The sequence below is a fragment of the Colletes latitarsis genome, chromosome 14 (assembly GCF_051014445.1).
Source record: "Colletes latitarsis isolate SP2378_abdomen chromosome 14, iyColLati1, whole genome shotgun sequence".
Taxonomy (NCBI): domain Eukaryota; kingdom Metazoa; phylum Arthropoda; class Insecta; order Hymenoptera; family Colletidae; genus Colletes; species Colletes latitarsis.
Genome location: NC_135147.1, coordinates 24,235,584 through 24,254,296, shown reverse-complemented (window position 1 = coordinate 24,254,296; position 18,713 = coordinate 24,235,584). Strand labels below are relative to the sequence as shown.

Sequence of the window (18,713 nt, the reverse complement as noted above, 5' to 3'; positions counted from 1 at the left end):
CTTTATAGAAAAACTTGTATTCGTTCTAGACTAACTAACTTTGCCTAAATTTAATTTCCCATTTATTCTCATAATTCTAAGTCGATATAGGAAGGTTTTCCAAAGGTTTTTTAATTTTATTTCACGTGCAACAAATCCGATTTCTATTTTTTCAAATACGTCGATAGTGGTATTTTAAATGCGCGTACGAATGTAAAGAAAACGCGTGCTAGTGTACATACGCGAACAGGAAGGGACGTGGAGGGTAGTATACTCCGATGCATTTTAAATGAGTCTAAAAGCGATTCGGCCGCCCGCGCGCACGTTTCGTATATATCGATTACCGAAATGCGCGATTCGAGAAGCGCGCCAACAAGATGTATTCCTTTTGTTATTATTTCCAATGTTCGACAGATTTTTACGTAATCATCATTATTCGACAATTTTCTAATAATATAGTTTCATTTTAATCGTTACGAAAACCCAACGAAATCAAAAACATCCCCCGAAACAGATATAATTTTTAATAACTTAATAATTTTTAAACCTTACTATACACAATTATTAATCGAGAATATTTTATATCCATTGTTCCGATTAATGTGTATTTCTAAATTGTTCGACTACTGGTTCATCCTCCATTACCAATTTACTTAATTATTTTCACCAGTTTTCGTTTAAAGATTCTAGTTGAAGAAAGTATCATTATATAACGTACGTATTTTGTGAATTTTATTGCAAAAATCGAAATATTCACTGTTCAATAGAATATTTAAGCGAGTCGGTCGAACGCGCATGCTTAATACGTTCACACGAACATAAATATTGCAGAGCTGAAACGTGCGAGCGTTGGAATTCTTCGAAATTTCGACCATAATTCTCCACTGTACCCAAAACTTCAACATGCAATTAAATCGATTTATAACACAAAGATTTCAACATTAAATTACAGTAGGTGATTTAATCAAAATGTGCCTCGGAGTATTCTTCGTAAAATTCTCTGAAATTTCACTTTTGTTAATTCACGTATGTTTAACAAAGTGTTATCTGTATTAGGGGCAGTAACTATTCAAAATTCGAGTCGTAAACAATAAGTATTCTATCTTCGTCAACAGTAAAAATATGAGATTAATTTCTGGTCTTATTTTGCATAGTACGCAAGAATCAATTGTTTTTTTTTAAAGATTTTCATACGATTTCTATAATAAACGCGTACTATAATCTAATGAAGGTGTAAACTGAAATTGGTTGAAAACGTGACGCGGCGGACAATGCGTTAAACCTTGGCGCATTTTCTTTCTTTTCGCGAAAATGGTGCGGACCAGAATCTCGTTCATAAAGGCACCCCCCGATAGCTGCAATCGCCGAGACATTTATAAGGCCGTCTCACCATTTACCGTTTTACTGCGCGCATTGTTTTTGGCATAGAGACGCGACGCATTCGCAATTCACCACCCCCATAATTCTGACCGCCGGTCATTCGGCTAACCCGTTTCCCATTCCGATGTCCGGCCAATGTCCATGCACCCCATCCACCATTCTGCACCCACACTATCCTCCTTGTAAGCACTTTTTGCCCCGTCGGGACGACCACGTGTTCATACACGGATTTCGTTCGCGGGGAGAGGTTTGGGTTAGCAATTTTGATTCCTCCCTCTAGTCGGCCGGTCGCGTAAAAGTTAAACGCGAATTTCTGCGCTCGAACGGTCCACGTTTCGCGCGAGAAACAAAATTTTACGGCTTCGGGGAAAGACGTCGCAACGGCGCCACCAGAAATGGGGGTTGGAAACAAAGAAAAAGATTATTCAATATTAACGAGGACGTCGTTATGGTGCAATATTCACCCTGCTGGTCTACACGACCCCAAAATCAATTTCAAGCCTTTCTTTAATCGTACAATTATGCGTTAAATCGCATATAGTTTATCGCGTGGCTAATAATGGAGAAAATCTGCGTTCAGGATTAAAAAAAATATTTGAACACGAAATGTGCGTTCGGCGTATTTGCTGCGGCGAATCAATTAAATTGCTCGATACCATTGTGTGTGAACGTATGGTTTACATGTGCATATGCGGGTCTCGCGAATGTTAGTATTGTTTGAAAATCCGTTGATATCGAAGTAGGACGAAAAGCTGAAAATGGCTGTTTTAATATTCTACACGCCGGTGTTTGTCATCGCAATGTATTGAATTTTCGAGGCAACTATATTCGTTGCAACAATCGTAAAAATTACTAGGTAGATGAAGAAAGACTTTTGGTTGAGCGTTCCAAAAACTGGCTGCAGAATTGTTTGAAGAAACTAGAAAGTTTCTAAGTCCGGTTGCAGTTCGTTGAGCGTTTAATACAAATGCTTAGAATGGTAGAGTGGCTTTTAAAAAGCCATTTATAAGTGAATGAAATCGTGGAGAAAAATCTATGTTTGCCAAACGTTTCGTTTTTAGTAAATTCTACGGTTTTGGATCTGAAGGACGAAAAATGGCGTATACCTTAATGAAAACTTGAAATAAAATGTCTTGGAATAATTCTGAATCGCGACAGTGGAAGTAAAATGGTTTTATATTTATAGCGAATTATAGTTTGCTAATAATAAGTATCGAAACATTTTAAAAATAAATTTTATATAATTTTCGTAGAGTAAATATCACTTTATTATTCATACTTTTTTTTTGTACGTACGTACGCTTGGTACAAAAATATTATGTTTCTTTAAGCACTTGAATATATTTTCCGCGTTAAAATTTGATATTATTTCCGTTGTTATTATCTGCGATACAATATGAATTAAACAAATAAATTGTACCTTTCTGCCATCCAGAATAAGTACTTTAACTCATTAATAAATAATTAATTCGTTAAGCTCATATTACGTTTATGTAGAAAGTAATAACTGTACAAAGTACCACGGTATCCGAATATTAATGCGAGTCATTGTACGTAGTTAATAAAAATTTAACAATGAAATTACAAGTGTAGGTTCATTGTAGGATATTTTATATTTACTTCATGTACATATTACATGACAAGATTACAAAGGTAAATACCATGAAAAAATGATAGGTTGAGCAAAATAGAGGGGTATTAGTCTGACAGACAACGTGTTAGGGGAAGTAGGATTTAGAGAACCTAAATAGTACCCTTCCATAATTAGTACCTTTTACGACCTGTTACAAAAAGACTTGCATCGAATTTAGTCTTGGTGAATAGCGTATACGTTAGGAGATTGAAAAATCGAGGTATGATTTTCAATATTGATTTACGTAGATATTGGTACGAAATAGAAAATACGCGATAAAATATCATAATTGGTGCTATGTATTCTCGTCTCTTTCGTTAAACGAGGGCTCGATTATCATTTAAAAATTTGTATTCGCTGTTTCGGAACGAGAAGCTTTTAATTAAAATTCACTGAAAACTGATACTCGCGGCGGGTAATGTTCGTTCGGAAGCGAAGTTCGTTTCACATTTAATTAGGTTTATGTAGAAGCATGAACGCGATCGGGAGTAACGTTTCCGTAGTTGTGCTTCCCCGTTGTCTGTGTAACTATCGATCACGTTCAACTCATAAAAGTGAGTTTCGCGAGATTGTCCACAATTTGAAAACGCGGTCCTGTTATTTTCGCGTGGAACAATATTCTGGTTCAGCGTTCGAGTCGAGATCGCGCTCTTGCCGTCCGATCGATACCTAAATTTATTATGCTCCACTTGCCGTCGTGGAATCGCGGTATGCTGCCGCCATTATCTGTTTTGACTTTGTGCCGCTGAAAATTTCGGCGCAACCGAACGTTTGACTTTCCGCGAAATTGGACTCCTGGATTTATTAATTGTCGCCGCAATCGCGTTTCCAATTTTTTCATTTCTCGTCCTTTCATCGTACGCTCGCGAAACTCTTCTATTTTTATCGAAAAAAACACATCGTCGAACGAGAAAAACAATATTTCAGCAAGAATCAATTTTTTCCAAGTGCCCAACGATGTTTGTCTATTCAGAATTTAAACAAAGTTACAATAAGAAACTAACTTGTACCAGTAAATAATTTTTTGAATTTTCGGCCGAGTGTCTCGGTCATTTCCACTCGAAACGTCGAGACGTTTTCCCGCGAGTCTGTTTCTGCATTTATTTTTAACCATCTTCATGGTGGAAAACAAAGATTCGCATAAATAAGTAGAGCGGAACAATTTCTTCGCTCGGAGCGCAATTCGAACTAAAATGTTACGCACGTTTTACGATTGAGGCAAACACTCTTTAGCGACAAATAGTATTGAAAATCTATTAGCTTTGCTTCTGACGAGCTGTGATCATTTTCTATCAATTAACAAGAGCGATTTAAGAAAAACATTTTTCTAAATGTTCTGTGAATGGAACATTGATACGTAATCGGTTAAATAACTTTATGGGAGAACTGGGTTTCGTTATTAAGGAAAATATCAAGTTACCGAAAGTTTATAGGGAGTATGCATGAATTTGCAATAGATCACAATTCGACGAAGCTCGGCGAGCAGTCCCGTGCAGTAGATAAGGCTTAAATGTCAGACAATATTTGCTACGGCTACGAATAATAGTTGTTTCGAGCACTCAGGTCTCACAAAGTAGCTTCGAACTACTGCGTTTCAACTACTGTCACAAATTTTCGATATATTATATATATAATATCGGAAATAAAATTTATTTCATTTAATTTTTCAACCTTCACTGTTCAGAGAAGCGTGTGTTTTGACTGAATTATTCTAGTACGTACTTTCTAGAGAAATATATTAGAAACCACGTTTAGAATTGCATATTAACCCCTTAAGGCTCAAATTTTTCGGGTTACCAAGAATGATCAGTTTTCTTCATTGGATTTGTTTCTAAAAATGCGATTTTTGTTAATTACAATGTTGTATCTAACGCATAATTTGAAGGAAAACAAATATTATCATCTCTTAAACCGTTAGATTAAACAAATATCGTTTTTCAAAGCAGTCAGACTCAGGCATGAATGTTAAGGAGTTAAACACACGTTCTTGCATACGCGAAGATTATAACGAACTTCTTAAAATTTACGATGCTAAAATACTTCGAGAAGAGGCATCATTAATATTTAGTTTCAGTGTCGAACAATTGCTTTGGCGTTGATTAATAGGCGGGTACAAAACATAGTGCGCTCCGAGTACATAAACGTATATTTTACCTCAAGTGTGAACAAAATTAGAATACCTGGCAGGTCGAGTAGGATGAAGAAGAAAACGCGCGACAGTTATCGTTTCCGCGAACATTTAAAAATTGTTGGCCGCGTCAAAGGCGGACGATACTTCCGGAGTGCTCTCCGCGCCGCGAAAGAACAATGCAATTAGCAAGCCCGCGAAGAAACAAACAAAGGATTTGCCAGCCAGAGTCGTCGAACGCGCCGAATCTTTGTCCTCGGTGGTTTTTAAGTCGCGTTTTACTTTTTTTTTCCCCGTTCGAAAATGAATCCAGCCGTTGAGCAACGAGTGATGCAATTCTACCCTATTACAGCAGTGCAAGGGGGGAGGCGGGGGGAACGGAGACTTTCGAGGATTCGAGTTTCCATTCTCGTTGGAAGGGTGTCGAGGCGGCGATCGAGCAAGTAGGCGAGAGAATGAAGACGGACGTAGATGGCGAGCAGAAACGCGGGGGTGTTCGAGAGACGACAAAGGGGAGCGTGTTCGTGTGGCAGCGAACGTCACTGTGGGTGGGGGCGGTAGGGGGAACAGCGTGGCGCCGAGGGGCTATAAAAATCGTATTTTGGCGGGAGCCTCGCGTTTGTAGGTTGTATTTTCCCTTTCTATGACCCGATGCAGCTTTATCGGGTCAGTTGCATTTGCATTGCGATGCGCACGGCGTTCCCGTTTCACAACTCTCTCACGTATTTTCCCTCCTTCTCTGTCCCCCGCGTCCTTCCTTTTCGCCGGTCCTCTCTTTCCGTTTGTTGTCCCTTTTATTTTCTCGTCAGTTTCCTCGTTTCCATCTTCGTCCCGGGCGTACGCCGCTGCCCGACAGAACGTTTGCACGGGAAATCGTCCGATATTTCGCTTTTACTTGGAAGAAACGCGGGAACGTTTTTGGTGTACGGTCGTGTTCTTTCGTAAGTTCATCAGGGATGCGCGACGCTCGGTTAACTGACAATGTAACGCTCGCGACGTAACGCGACAACGTTTTCTTTTGTATTCTATATTCTATCGCGAGTACCATTGCCACCGTGTATAAACAGTCATTGAGATTCGAGCGGGGTAGATATCAGAGGAACGGGCTGCAATTATTATCACAATGAACGTTCTTACCAAACCTCATCCGTTACTGCTGCTACCCAATCCATCGGATGCACGGTTGCATCCGTGTTCTTAGACCCCTGAATTCATTTGCACTACCGGTTGCAAGTGTTAGAACGCTTAACTGAAACATTGTCAATGTTTGCGAAAGGAAGCCGTAAGTCATTTACATATAATTGTACGTTTCTTACGATCATCAAATTTTCCAACCTCGAGAGATTCGCAATAATCTCTGTACCACGGGACGGAGTCACGCGCGTACAATTTTAGACGTACGGTTTCGTACACGGCCGTTATAATTTCACGCGTGTAAGTATATAGTAATACGTTTGCCCCCGAAAAGGTTCGTAAATCCAACCGAGACGTTGGGATTAATAAATTCATTTCGGTCCGGGGGCGCGGGCTCTCTACAATCAATAAAATTCACGCTTTGAATTTTCTTTTTATAATAAGAGAAATACGCAGCAACAGCGCCATTCCGTGCAGGACACAATGCACGGCGAACGCGTTTTTCCCTGGAACGCGAAAAATAATTCAAACGCTCGGGGCTTAAATCGGGATCGTCGGTGATTTAAGAACCGCGGGGTTAGCAATCAGAGCGCGAAGCGGACTTGGTGGAGTCTAGCCGCTCTTGCCAGCCAACCTCCACCAAAGGAGACCAACGTGCCGCCGTAAACATCCCTGATGGATGGATTGTTTTCGCGCCTTTGGAGAATCGAGAACTGTTGACTCACCACTTCGATTCAGAGACTTCGGTGGAAAAACAGCGGGGCGAATCAAAACGTTTCGCAAGCGCGCATTAGATACGGTATAATCGTTACGTAACGCCCGGACGAATACTAATTTGGAAGGTCGGGCGGGAGTGTATCGGATTGTTCCAAGGTGTTTTGGTTGCCCCGTTGGTAACCTTATCCGGTACCAGGGCCAACATTCTGCCGCGGTGGCGACGCTGCTGCCGTTTATCTCACGAAACTCCATTACCGACGTTTTCTCTGAATTCCGCGCTAAGCAGACGAGAGAGCACCGTGAGCTTAACGCAATGAAATTTGAACGCGCGGTGCGACGCCTCTTCTCTCTCTTTCCCGCTCAGCCTCGCCTCGCCACCCTCCTCTTTCTCCTGCAGTGGTGCACCGTCACAGTTTCTCCATCTTTGTTCTCTTTGGGTTTCCCCTCTTGCTCGTTGTACGTTTGGTGGGGATAGACGGTTATCGTGTCGGCGGAGGGGCGTGGTATAAGGGGAGGGAAGCACGAAACGTGGCAACACTACACGACCGTGCCGCCAGCAATAGCGTGGCTGTGTGTATCGGCAACGCAGCAGTGACTCAGCACCGGGTAGCAGCGCTGTTGCAGCTGATGGCAATGGCGTGCTTCGCTCTGCGTCGGCTACGTGATACGAGACAACGTCAATGTAGACCTTTTACAACTCGGTTTTGTAACTCGATTCTCCATGGTGAATAGCCAGCCAGGAGTCGTTTGGCCGCGGTGTCACGGCACGACGTCGGAAATATGCTGACGGCGACGTGTTTGCCAACTCAGGGTCCACTTTTCGTAGCCACGTGTCGAAAACAACGCGCCTCGATGCTTTCTAAATCGATTCGAAAATTATTGCCCGGATTACTGACCGAGGCGTCGCTCGGTTAACTGCTCGCTGGCTAGCTTGAAATGGACGACACCGTGGCGCGTCGTTACTTAAGAATACTTAATTCCTCGACGCTTCGTTCTTATTTAAGAATCTTTTACGTCGGCCAACTCCCCTACGTCGCGTGTATTTCCTTATATGCGATTGTTGGGACTGAAATAACCTTATCTCGGTATATCAGCGTCAAAAGTTCAAACGAGAAATTATTCATTTCTATTCTTAGTACTCGGAAATAATACCGCGGGAAAACGGAGCGTACGTATCAAAGAAACGCCGCCTCGTATCAGCTGCCGATAAAGCAGAGACTGGGCAAGTAGTAATACGCCAAGACGTTCCCGTGGCCGGTGATATTGTTATATCGTGCCGATATTTAGAATTTCGTGCGAGCGAGCCCCGGGAGCTGGTTGTCTGCATCGATGACGAAACCAAGGCACACGAGGAGAGAACTCTGGACTGATGTCTGGCCTGGTGGGAGCGGCCGAAGGCCGACGTTTTGTAACAACGAACATACCGGGCTCCGGAACGCCTACGATGAAATTTCGGCTCTGCTGAACGGTTCGATTGAGCAACTTTTATATTTACGGTACCCTGTCTTCACTCTTCCATAATTTCAGCATTATTTCTTCACAGTAGCTATATGTAATTAACTTTTTTGCACGAGAAGCTGGTTACGATACATACTTATGCGTTTGTCAGGGATTTTTCTTTACTTTTAAAGTTTCGTTATTCGATTTAGGTTATATCAAACATGGCGGCACGTACGAACAGAAAATTTCGATGCTAGTTTCGTTCTTATCGAATACTTTGAACAGCAAAAATGCTAGAGTACCAACGAACCCAAGTATTTCTTCGAATCTTACCCTGTTCTCTTAGAAATCGATGTAAGCTGGCGCTAAATATAATTACAGTTCGCGCATTAAATTTTCAAGCAGCTTCGACCTTCTGCTCGGCGGTCTCAATACCGAACTCCAGTCCGATCTTATTATTATCGAGCGAAATTTGCCCCTTCGAAAGCGTTTACTCTCGAGAATTTCAAAATTTCTAAAGAAACATTCCCAAGGAATTCTTTTATATTTTTACATTCACCGTGCACAGTTTAAAAATTAGCTGGTTCAGTGTCGACCCTGTTGGCGATCGGACGCGTAGCACAAATACTACTTGTATTCTAATACCTTGCTCTACGTAAATAAAGGTAAAAGAATTACCGATGCAAACACCATTCGTGATTAAAGTAAAGAGAAATAAAGCAACGGTGAAAATAAAAGGATGCAGAAAAGCAGAGAGAACATGTAGCGGAGTAACAAAAAGGACGGATATACGGTGAGAGCAAAAGGTAGAGGGAGGGAGACAGAGCGAACGATTCTCGTACGTTCTTTCTCGTTCGTGGTGGGGAGATCTATACGGCAAACAAAATCGTGGAACAGCGAGGAAAGCCGGGAATAGAAGGTTGCTGCAGTATCGGCAATACGTCAGGATGTCGAAGAGGGAACCAATCGTTTCTGGCGGAATTGGGCTCATAGCACGCGTATATGCATCCGAGAAGGGAACTGGTTACCGACCGTGATTCGGTGAACGCGGGAATTTCCCCAAAGAGGACCGTCGTAAGGCGCCTGGGCTCGACGCAGATGAGAATACGAAAATAGTGCAAGGCGCTGCGCGAAACACGGTACGTCGCCGTTGCCAGTGACACGCTAATTATGTTTCCGAAGAGGAAAATGTTCCTGATTCGGCTCCACAGCTTCGAATATTCTATTTTAACGTTAGTACGTACTCTCATTTCGTACGAGTCGAACTTTCCACTTCAAAAAGTAAAGACGTGTTTAGTTTCTTTCTCAGACAATGGTCGCATTAAAAAAGCAAAAGTAGAATATTTTTTAAAGGACAGTGATCTTCATAATACATTACGAAACACTACATTTACGAAAAAAAAATTTTGGTCAGTGAATGCATTTCTAATAATTGCTTCTAGCTTTTGTTTCGTATTTATCTCAGTAAAGATGGTATAACTGAGAGGGTGGAGGGGTGGATGAAAATAAAGAATAAAACTTTTTCATTCCCGGATTTAATAGGAAATTGACAGTAGTATGACTCAGACTTCGACGTAAGTAGAAACAGTGGGTAGTGGACAGACACGTCGGAACGACTCGTACTAAATTAAACGCGTGTTCGACGGATATTCAAATTCAACTATTTCAAAAACGAAGACTCGTGCGAAACTTTCACTTTTTGATCTTTGTAACGGTAATTGTACTCGTCTAGCGTTATCGTCGAAATCGCGAGAACATCGTTTCATTGTGAATCCCTCGTTCGCTTCCTGCATTCCGTCGATGCTGCGGCCGATCGTTTCTCTAACCTTCGCGTCGAACTTTTCACGGTTTATTCTCCACGGTGTTCCACTGATCTCGTTTTAGTTTTGTGCTTTTTACCGCGACCCCGTTATTTATAGCGAGACGAATGCGTCGATCCGCAGCGCATCGAAAGGAGTTTGCGTCGCGTATGCAACCATTGCAAACTGTTCTAACAACCACTGATACCGTAAATAGAGTGGTCGAAGAATTTATAGTACTCGCGGACATGGGGACAAACTTACGACTAACGATATTTAGCCTCCGAACGAGTAAAATTCAATACATTCGAACGAGCAGAGAATTTTTCGAAAAAGTTGTAATTAACGGAGTTTAGTTTTCGAATAAGCGAAAGATCGAAGACTGAATTTGATCGATACTTGATGCAAACTAGTATATTGAATTCACGAAGGCGTTGTATATTGAATTTACGCAGCTAACCGAAAGTAATTATTTCGTTTGAAGTGCAAAGCTGAAAGGTGTATGTCTGAAACAGACGGGGGTAACAAGATTAAACCTTGTATGAAATTAATAAAAACGAAATACTGGAACTTTTCGTTTATTGTTACAGAGAGCTGAGCAAAAGAGACGTGTTTGAGAGGTGGAATGTCTGGAAAAAAAGTTTTCAGTCATTGTAGAAATAATTGCTTCGACGAATGTATCGGATAGCAAGTTGTGTGGTAGACAAGTTCGTGCACAAAGCGTAAATAGAAATTGAAATGCAACGGAGACTTGACGCTTGTTATCAATATTTCGAGCAGATCGAGGAAAGAGCCATTTATATTGATTCTATTTTCAAATTTAACAAATTAGAAATTTACGTCGGGTTGTAATAAAATTAGTACTTCTGGGGCGTTTAGCGATTTATCACGAAGCTTTTAAATTTGAATAGTTTGAAGAAGAACCACGTATCGAGGGCACACGTATATTTCCGACTAGCCGTGTGACGTCAGAATATTTGTTATTGTCTGACATATTAATCTTACGCGTGGTCTTACGGAAGCATTTTCAAGTTCTCTAAAATTAACCAGCAGGAAGCTACTAAATTCGTTATTGGTCTGGTTTGGTATCCTAGATATTGGTAAATGTACGACTGAATGTAACGGTAGTAAACAATATTTAGATTATTTGTCCATAATTTTTGCTTGAGATTCTTCCATCCTAATTATACATTCGGATAGTTTTAAAACAGAATTCACCGAATCACGACCAATTTTCACGTAAATCTGGACGAAAACAAATATTCCAGCCACATTTGTGACGTACAATCTATTTCAGCGAAGGTGTAAATGTCTGCATTTTCAATTCACATTCGTAGAAATGTTCTATTTTTAATATTATTGACCAGGTCGGAGGAATCAAATTTCATAGTTAATCCCTAGCATATTAAGGTGGGACGATCGACGTTCCACGTTCCAAAATTTAAGCATTTCAACCGAAATTTGAATAATGAAAACAGTTTATATTTTATTGATTATTTCATACAAGACTTCAACAAAAAAGCCATCGATTATATTGGTTTGGCATCAGTAAAATATTAGACATTTTTAAACGGAAATATTTATTGAACGAAACAAACTTTAACAAAAACACATAGACAAATTACGAGCAACGTATTGTCGATAGTTATAGAATGACACAATAAAGAAATCGAGAAACGCGTTTGTACATAATTTTTCGGCCCTTTTGCGTCATTGGTTGTATAGGAAGGTGAAACGGGCTCGGGTTGAATTTTGCAGGGTGAAAGTACAAGAGCGAAGAAAGTGACAAGAATATCCTTTAACCGTCGCGACACATGGAAACTAGACGGTGTTAACGCACGCGCTCCTTTTTCACTGTTCCTTTATTCCTTTGTACTTCTGCGTTATGCTCTACATACAACTTGTCGCCCTCTGTTGTCTCTTTCACTTTACCTTGATCTCTAATCGAGCTAGACGACACCTTGAATTCCCTCCCCCCTTTCGCGGAACTTTCATTAAAGTTGTTGCACGCTTTAAATATGTAACATTAAGACTCATTTTACGAGATTGTTTGCAAATCAGTTTTCTGGCTTCTTTGAATTGCATGAGGCGACGGGAAGACGCTTCTTTTAACGCGAAGATCTTAGATAATCTCTATTAGCATAATTACTTAAACTAAAACTGTAATTAGCGCGCCAGAAACAAATCTGCTTTAGCGAATGTAATATTCGAGCACGGTGTTAAAACTCGAACGTTGTTGTACTCGGTCGTTGTATTATGATAATATTAGTCGAGGTTATGTTTAATATAATGGACATCGGATGGAAAGATGCTAATATAGACTTGTCCTTTTACCGGAATTTTCGAGGTGAAAGTTATTTTTAAAGCTGTTCTAGATATTTCGAAATTTACATTCGTCGAAATGTATATTTGATGTATGAAATGGTACGTTTTTAATAAATAATCGATCGAAGATTAAAATGGATGTTATATTAGGAAGTGTACCGATACTATTCGTGAGACAAATTTTATTCTACCAATAAGTGACAAGTGAAAATAAGATATAACGTTTAAGAAATGAAATATAATGAACGGAATTCTTTGAATTTTTAAACGGTATTTTTTCTCGAGCGACAAGCATGATTTTCTGGACACGCGCGTGAAAAAAACCCCCGAGAATCTAGCTCCTGACGGCGAGTTGTACGCTGGATTCGAGTTCAGCACGCAGGGACAGCTGTGCCGCGCACATGTGGGCCTCTTCGAACATCGGGCCCTCCACTCCGTTGCTCGTCTGCAAGGCTATAGCGCGGTGGGCACGACACTATAGCTGTTTCCGGTATACATATTCGTCCTTCGTAGAGTTTAGAGCGGTTGGTTCGACGTGCACTGGGAGGCAGCAGGCCAAACCACTCGATACAGTCGACCGACCGCGTGAACCTCGTATAGAGATGGTCAAAATTTTATTCGAGCAATGAAAAAGACTAATTTATAAAAATTTATTCGATCGAACGGATAAATCTTGAATCGTTCGTCTACATAAAAAAAAAAAAAATGGTGAACAAAGTTGAAGTAGAAAAATTCACTTATTAAGAAAACGTATTCAATACAAACGTTTTTATTCTTTTTTATTTTAAAATATAAGAATAGACCATAGACAGAGATTTGCGTTTGAAAAATATGTGTTTGGAAGCACATGCTATATTGTAATCGGCTAACTTAATAAGCACGATATTGATCAATCAGTATGCTAGCTATACAATGAGAAGCGGTTCTCTAGGAAAAGTAATCTGGCATTTTATTGGTCATATGGGAATTATAAAATACTCGAATAATACTCGTTCCTCTTCGTAGCGCCTTGCTTTAACCACTTAACCGCTGAGCTCGAGTTAATTTCAGCAATGGAGTTGTCAAACAATCATGCGAAACCGTGCATAGCGACTGAAATAATAAATAGCAAAATACAACGAATATATATTTTTAAATACACATAACGTTCCATACGTTAAGAATTTTTGATAAAATGCTCCTCACTCTCACGGTACGAAATTAATAATAATTTGAAAATATAAAATACAGAATCACGAGGGGTGGATATATGGAAACGTTTTTTTAAAATAAATAATTTTTATTTTTATGTCTCTTAAATAAGTCGATGATAAATCTTATCAATTCGTATGTGTAATTACGTTTTCGTCGATCGAATAGAGATTACTTGTGCTAGTTCCATAAATCATTGATCGATCCATAAAGACTCGAGACGGTAGTCGGGCGAAAGACAAACGTGGACAAAAATAAAGTCCGAGACGTACATTAAACGCACTTACCTGACTATAGGCTCCTCCAGCTGGCTGTTTCTCGCAGCTGCTCGACGCTGGCGGCGTTCGTACGCTCGAACACCGACGTCTCGACGCTCCCTCGAACACGCATAAGTACACGTCTCGGTCGAAGAACGCGAGGGCTCGTTAATTGCGTTAATATAATTACGTATGAAGGAGATAACGTAACGATTAATTTTATTGTTTGATATTTTACTTTAATTAAGGATTATTCCTTTAATTACGTCGACTCGCGAGGGAATAATTTCCACCGCCAGGGTGGCGACGGGGGTGGCAGACGATGCGGAGGTATTCATGAGTAGACGTGGCGTAGTAGAATTTCGGTGTTATTTATTCAAGAACGTTTGCTTGAATTATCATTGCGTTACCTTTGACAACAATAAAATCTCATTTAACTTGCGAGACTGAACGACAATTTTTGGAAATTTGATATGGTTTTGGCGTTTGGAAAAAGTAAGCGAATTTTACAATTTTTTTTTGGACGATTCTATGTCGTAATTTGAGGTAGTCGGTATCCACGCGAAGACACCTGTAACTAGATGGATCATACGTACGTAGAAACGTGGGAACATTTTACAGGTACATCGTATCGAAGATTCCGTTTATTTACTTGTCAATAAGGGCAATTTTTTAATTTTTTAATGACTCAAATTTCGTGAAATAAAAAAACAAAAATGACGAAATTTCGTTTTTCGTTAGCGGGCTCGCCTTAGCGCGTGCCTTATCTCAGAATCCGGACACCAGGCGCAGATAATCTGAAGAGTCGTTTGCTTCGAGTAGTTCCGGGAAGTGTTAGGGATAAGAATGTATACACAACACAGAAATATCGTTTCACCATTACAGATACACGAAACGTGTGTGAGCGCACCTGCCTTGCACATCGCGAGCCTCGAAAGGTTCACTTTCCTCGCAGCACGATTCGTATTTCTGCAAAACCATAAACGTTATCTGTTATCTCTAATCGGAGCGTACAAGTATCGAGGTTTCGCAGGTGGACGTCCGTTGAATCGCCATTATTCGTCTCGAGGGAGTTTCTTTCCTTATTTTACGTATTCGAATTGCTGACTGCGGAACCTCGATAGTTGTCCACGGTCAACCTTTCAGGAATTCAGAATTCGTACGATTCTTTTCGACCCATTTGACAATTTTGCAATTTTAACATTTAAAATTATTGACGGAAAATGATCTATTTACCAATACAGATGAACGATAATATCTCTGCTAGAGTTTCGGAAAAACAGAGACCCCGTATAAAAAAATATTTTAATTTATGAATGCTTTTTTATTTACGAGGCGTTACGCGATGTTATCGAATTTATTGCCGGCATACTAACGAAGTGAGGATACCGTCGCGCAATTGAATCCATCATTCTTTGAAAGTTACGGATACTCTTTGTACAATCGCGTTATAAAACATTCATAACCGATCGACAATCTTTCGCTTGGCTTTACGCAATTCTTTTTATAATACCAGTAACATTTTTTGTTTTGTTTTTTCACAAATAATTAGCCTCCTTCGATCGATACAACATATACACGATTAAAAAGCAAAGAACTTGATTATTATTTTCAAGGAGTTTATCGCTGAAGTTTTGGTATCCAGCGGAGCGTACCAGTGCCAGAATTTCTTTTTTATTTTTTTAACGAAATGCACGAGGGTCGCTCTGAGTTTCGTCGAACGTGAACGCGTTTTCTCAGCGAGTGAAAATTAACTTTGTTGAGTCGAAAATGGTTGGGAAACGCTGCTATACGGCGTTCCAAATAATTTGTACGCGGCATAGGGAAGTCGGTTCGCATCGCACTTTCCTGTTGCGTCACGCATGCCAACGCATAACAGTACAACGTACGGTCTGCCAGTAAGTGCACAAACATGCGGTCGTTTCGGAACGTCGCTGGTTACACCTACGTACGTACGACGAACGACGACCAGAATGTCTCGGATAAGGATCGGCGCACTCGTATGATTTAGCGTCAATTTCCATGACACGCAAAGCCTCCGCTTTACCCGTGACAATGATGTAGCGCCAATTAGGGAATCGTAACCGAGGTTAGGGGTTTCGCATGTGGGATCGAACAGAGCGTTTTATTAATTATTGGATCGTTGGATTCGAAACGCTTGGAACGAAATAGAAACGCTACAAGATTTAAATAAAATTGTCAAAATGGTTTTACACTTATCCTTACAGTCATTTTGCTGTTCATATTCATGTAGTTGGATTTGAGACGCTTGGAACGAAATAGAAACTACAAGATTTAAATAAAATTGTCAAAATGGTTTTACACATATCCTTACAAGATCTACAGTATTATTATTAGATAAAGAGTTCTGTCGTTTTGCTGTTCATAACATGTTAAGGAAGAACAAAGTTTGCAAAGTATGTTGAACGTTATTCAAACAGTTAATAGACGACGAAGAAAAGTTTTTACACTTGTCGTCTATGCACGATTTCTATTAAGTTTTGTTATTTATGGTACAACGATTCCTAATAAAGAAACCAGCAGGGGACATAGAATGAGATTTTTTTATACGAAGCTTCGTTCGCGAGAAAATTGAATTCGAAATGCGCGCGATAGAGTTCGATTCAGCTATCGGTAGAAGTAGAAACAGCGGGTAATGGACAGACGCGCCAGCCAAATCATGTTTAATCGCACGCCTGATCGATACCGTCATCTTGGCGATCCGTAACACGAATGGCCACCATTTGTGATTTGTTTATTGATAAAACGAGTTGTTATGTAGAGAAGGAGACACAATGAACGGTGCTAATTTAGATGTTTTAATAGCAAATAACAAACAAGAGGTCGATCTTCCAAACATAATATTTTTACTTGCAATTATTCACCAAAATTCAGTAACTGATTCGTCAATGGAACTAGTCGATCGTACTGTATCGATAATAAATATCAATAGATCGGTTTTACTAAACCAACGAGCTCTTACTTCGATGTTTGTTTGGTACCAAAACACGATGCTTGAGAATCGACGCGTATTCGGTATCCACGGGACACGTCATCCGCAATTGCGACAATTATCCGTATTATCGCGGGTTTGGCCGTATAACTGCTTTATCGTGTACCAAAGTAACGTTAATCGTCCATTACGATCTCTTAATACCTTTTATTAATTAATCGTTGCGTAATAATTGGTATACGCGAAAGGACACGACGAGTTTGGAAAAATATTTGGAACTCCATCCGTGGTTATCGGTTAGTATCTATTGTATAATGGTCTTCTCGTTCGTTATCGTCATTTTATTTCCTCATAATTGCAGATGCGCGTGTATGCCGGTTTCGTAATTAAACCAGGTATTATTTCCCAAACAGCACAAAGTACATGGTTCCATAAATTTCTCTGCATATGCCAGTAAAGGCAAGTTCGTCGGTCTCTGGCGATAATTAATCACGCCCACGCCCATGTATCTGGCCGCAGTAATTACCTTTTGTCGGGCTGCGAACGAAAGTCAGAATCTGGCAACGTTGATTACCAACTTCATTAATTCGATACGTACAGAATAGTGGCCGGCGATCGCGTTACAATTCCGTTACCGAGGGGGGGTGTCAATACATATTTTATTTGAGCTTACCGCAAGTTAATGGAATTAATTATTCGAATGGTAGAATACAGCTAATCCTTACACAATGATATTGTTGCTTATTCTGTATATAATACCGAAAGAACGGAAAGAAAAATAAGAAAGAAAGTATAGCATCGTGCGCAATGAAACGAGCATAGCCAGTAACAACTTTCTTGTTTCTCGTAGCACGTTGCAACAAAAGTAATTATTATAATTGTTACGCATAAGTACGATAAAATAAATAAAGATAAAGTACTACCCGATCGAGTCGTTGAACTGGAATTCGAATGTGAATCTTCCGTTTGCTAATCGTTTGAGCTGGGTACATCTTCGCGATAATGACCGTGGTGTATATTTAGAAGTGGAAAGATAATTGTCCTGGCGATGATACAGCAGTTTCTGAAGATCCTTAAGACGCTACTAGACGAGAATCTTCCTTTAAATTATAGTGTGAGAGGTTAAAGGTGTGGGAAATAGAAAAGAAGCGACAGGATGAGGTAAGGGTTACGAAGTGTCATGGAGGACGCAGGGTTCGTAGGGCACGATACTTAAAAACAATCACGCTGCATATGCACGCTAGTTGCAACAAATGACAATCGTAATCGATTGCATTACAAATTAGGAACGTATTCCATATTAGGGCAACTGACCCTACTTAGATACACGTTTCGACAAAGGATAACCGTAGAAAACATTTTGTTGCATAGAATCTCCACGGAATGGGACATCCTGTACGACAAAAGAGAAAGCAGGACGAAGCAACGAGTCGCTTATCAGCTTGGCAGTTCAGGAAAAGCTCGTCAGCAGGTGCGTCGAAGAGGTCAAGGCAGGGAGGTAAGTTTAGATAGACATCGAGCTACTGGGACAGGACCGGCGCTTGGCTCTATCATCTTTATAGCATTCCACGACGTGCCTCTGCCCACCCAGAGCTCCTCGATCCGGCGTTCCCTTCGCCTTCCTACCCGTCCGTCGTTCAAAGTCAGCTGTCGACGGATCGAGCGTCCGCGACTCTCTCTTCTTCCGTCCCTCTCGTTTCATCCCGTACGACCGGCTCTGTTCGTTTTCCTTGGTTCGTCGCGAGCCGGGAGAAACGCGGAAGAACCTTGGCATTGG

General features: G+C 40.5%; 1 protein-coding gene across 3 annotated transcripts in view; it reads left to right on the top strand.

Moving 5' to 3' along the window:
• Positions 1-18,713, top strand: part of LOC143350286 (uncharacterized) — a 186,778-nt gene that overhangs the window by 38,232 nt on the left and 129,833 nt on the right. The window contains exons 1-2 of one of the 3 annotated variants that reach the window (XM_076782289.1): positions 8,243-8,467; positions 18,308-18,434. The exons of 1 other annotated variant lie outside the window; for it this stretch is intronic. In XM_076782289.1, the coding sequence (XP_076638404.1) occupies positions 8,301-8,467; positions 18,308-18,434 (294 nt within the window). In that variant the 5' untranslated portion in view covers positions 8,243-8,300. Of the gene's footprint in view, positions 1-8,242; positions 8,468-18,307; positions 18,435-18,713 lie in introns of those variants that run through there. One more of the 3 variants, XM_076782290.1, reaches the window with a different exon arrangement.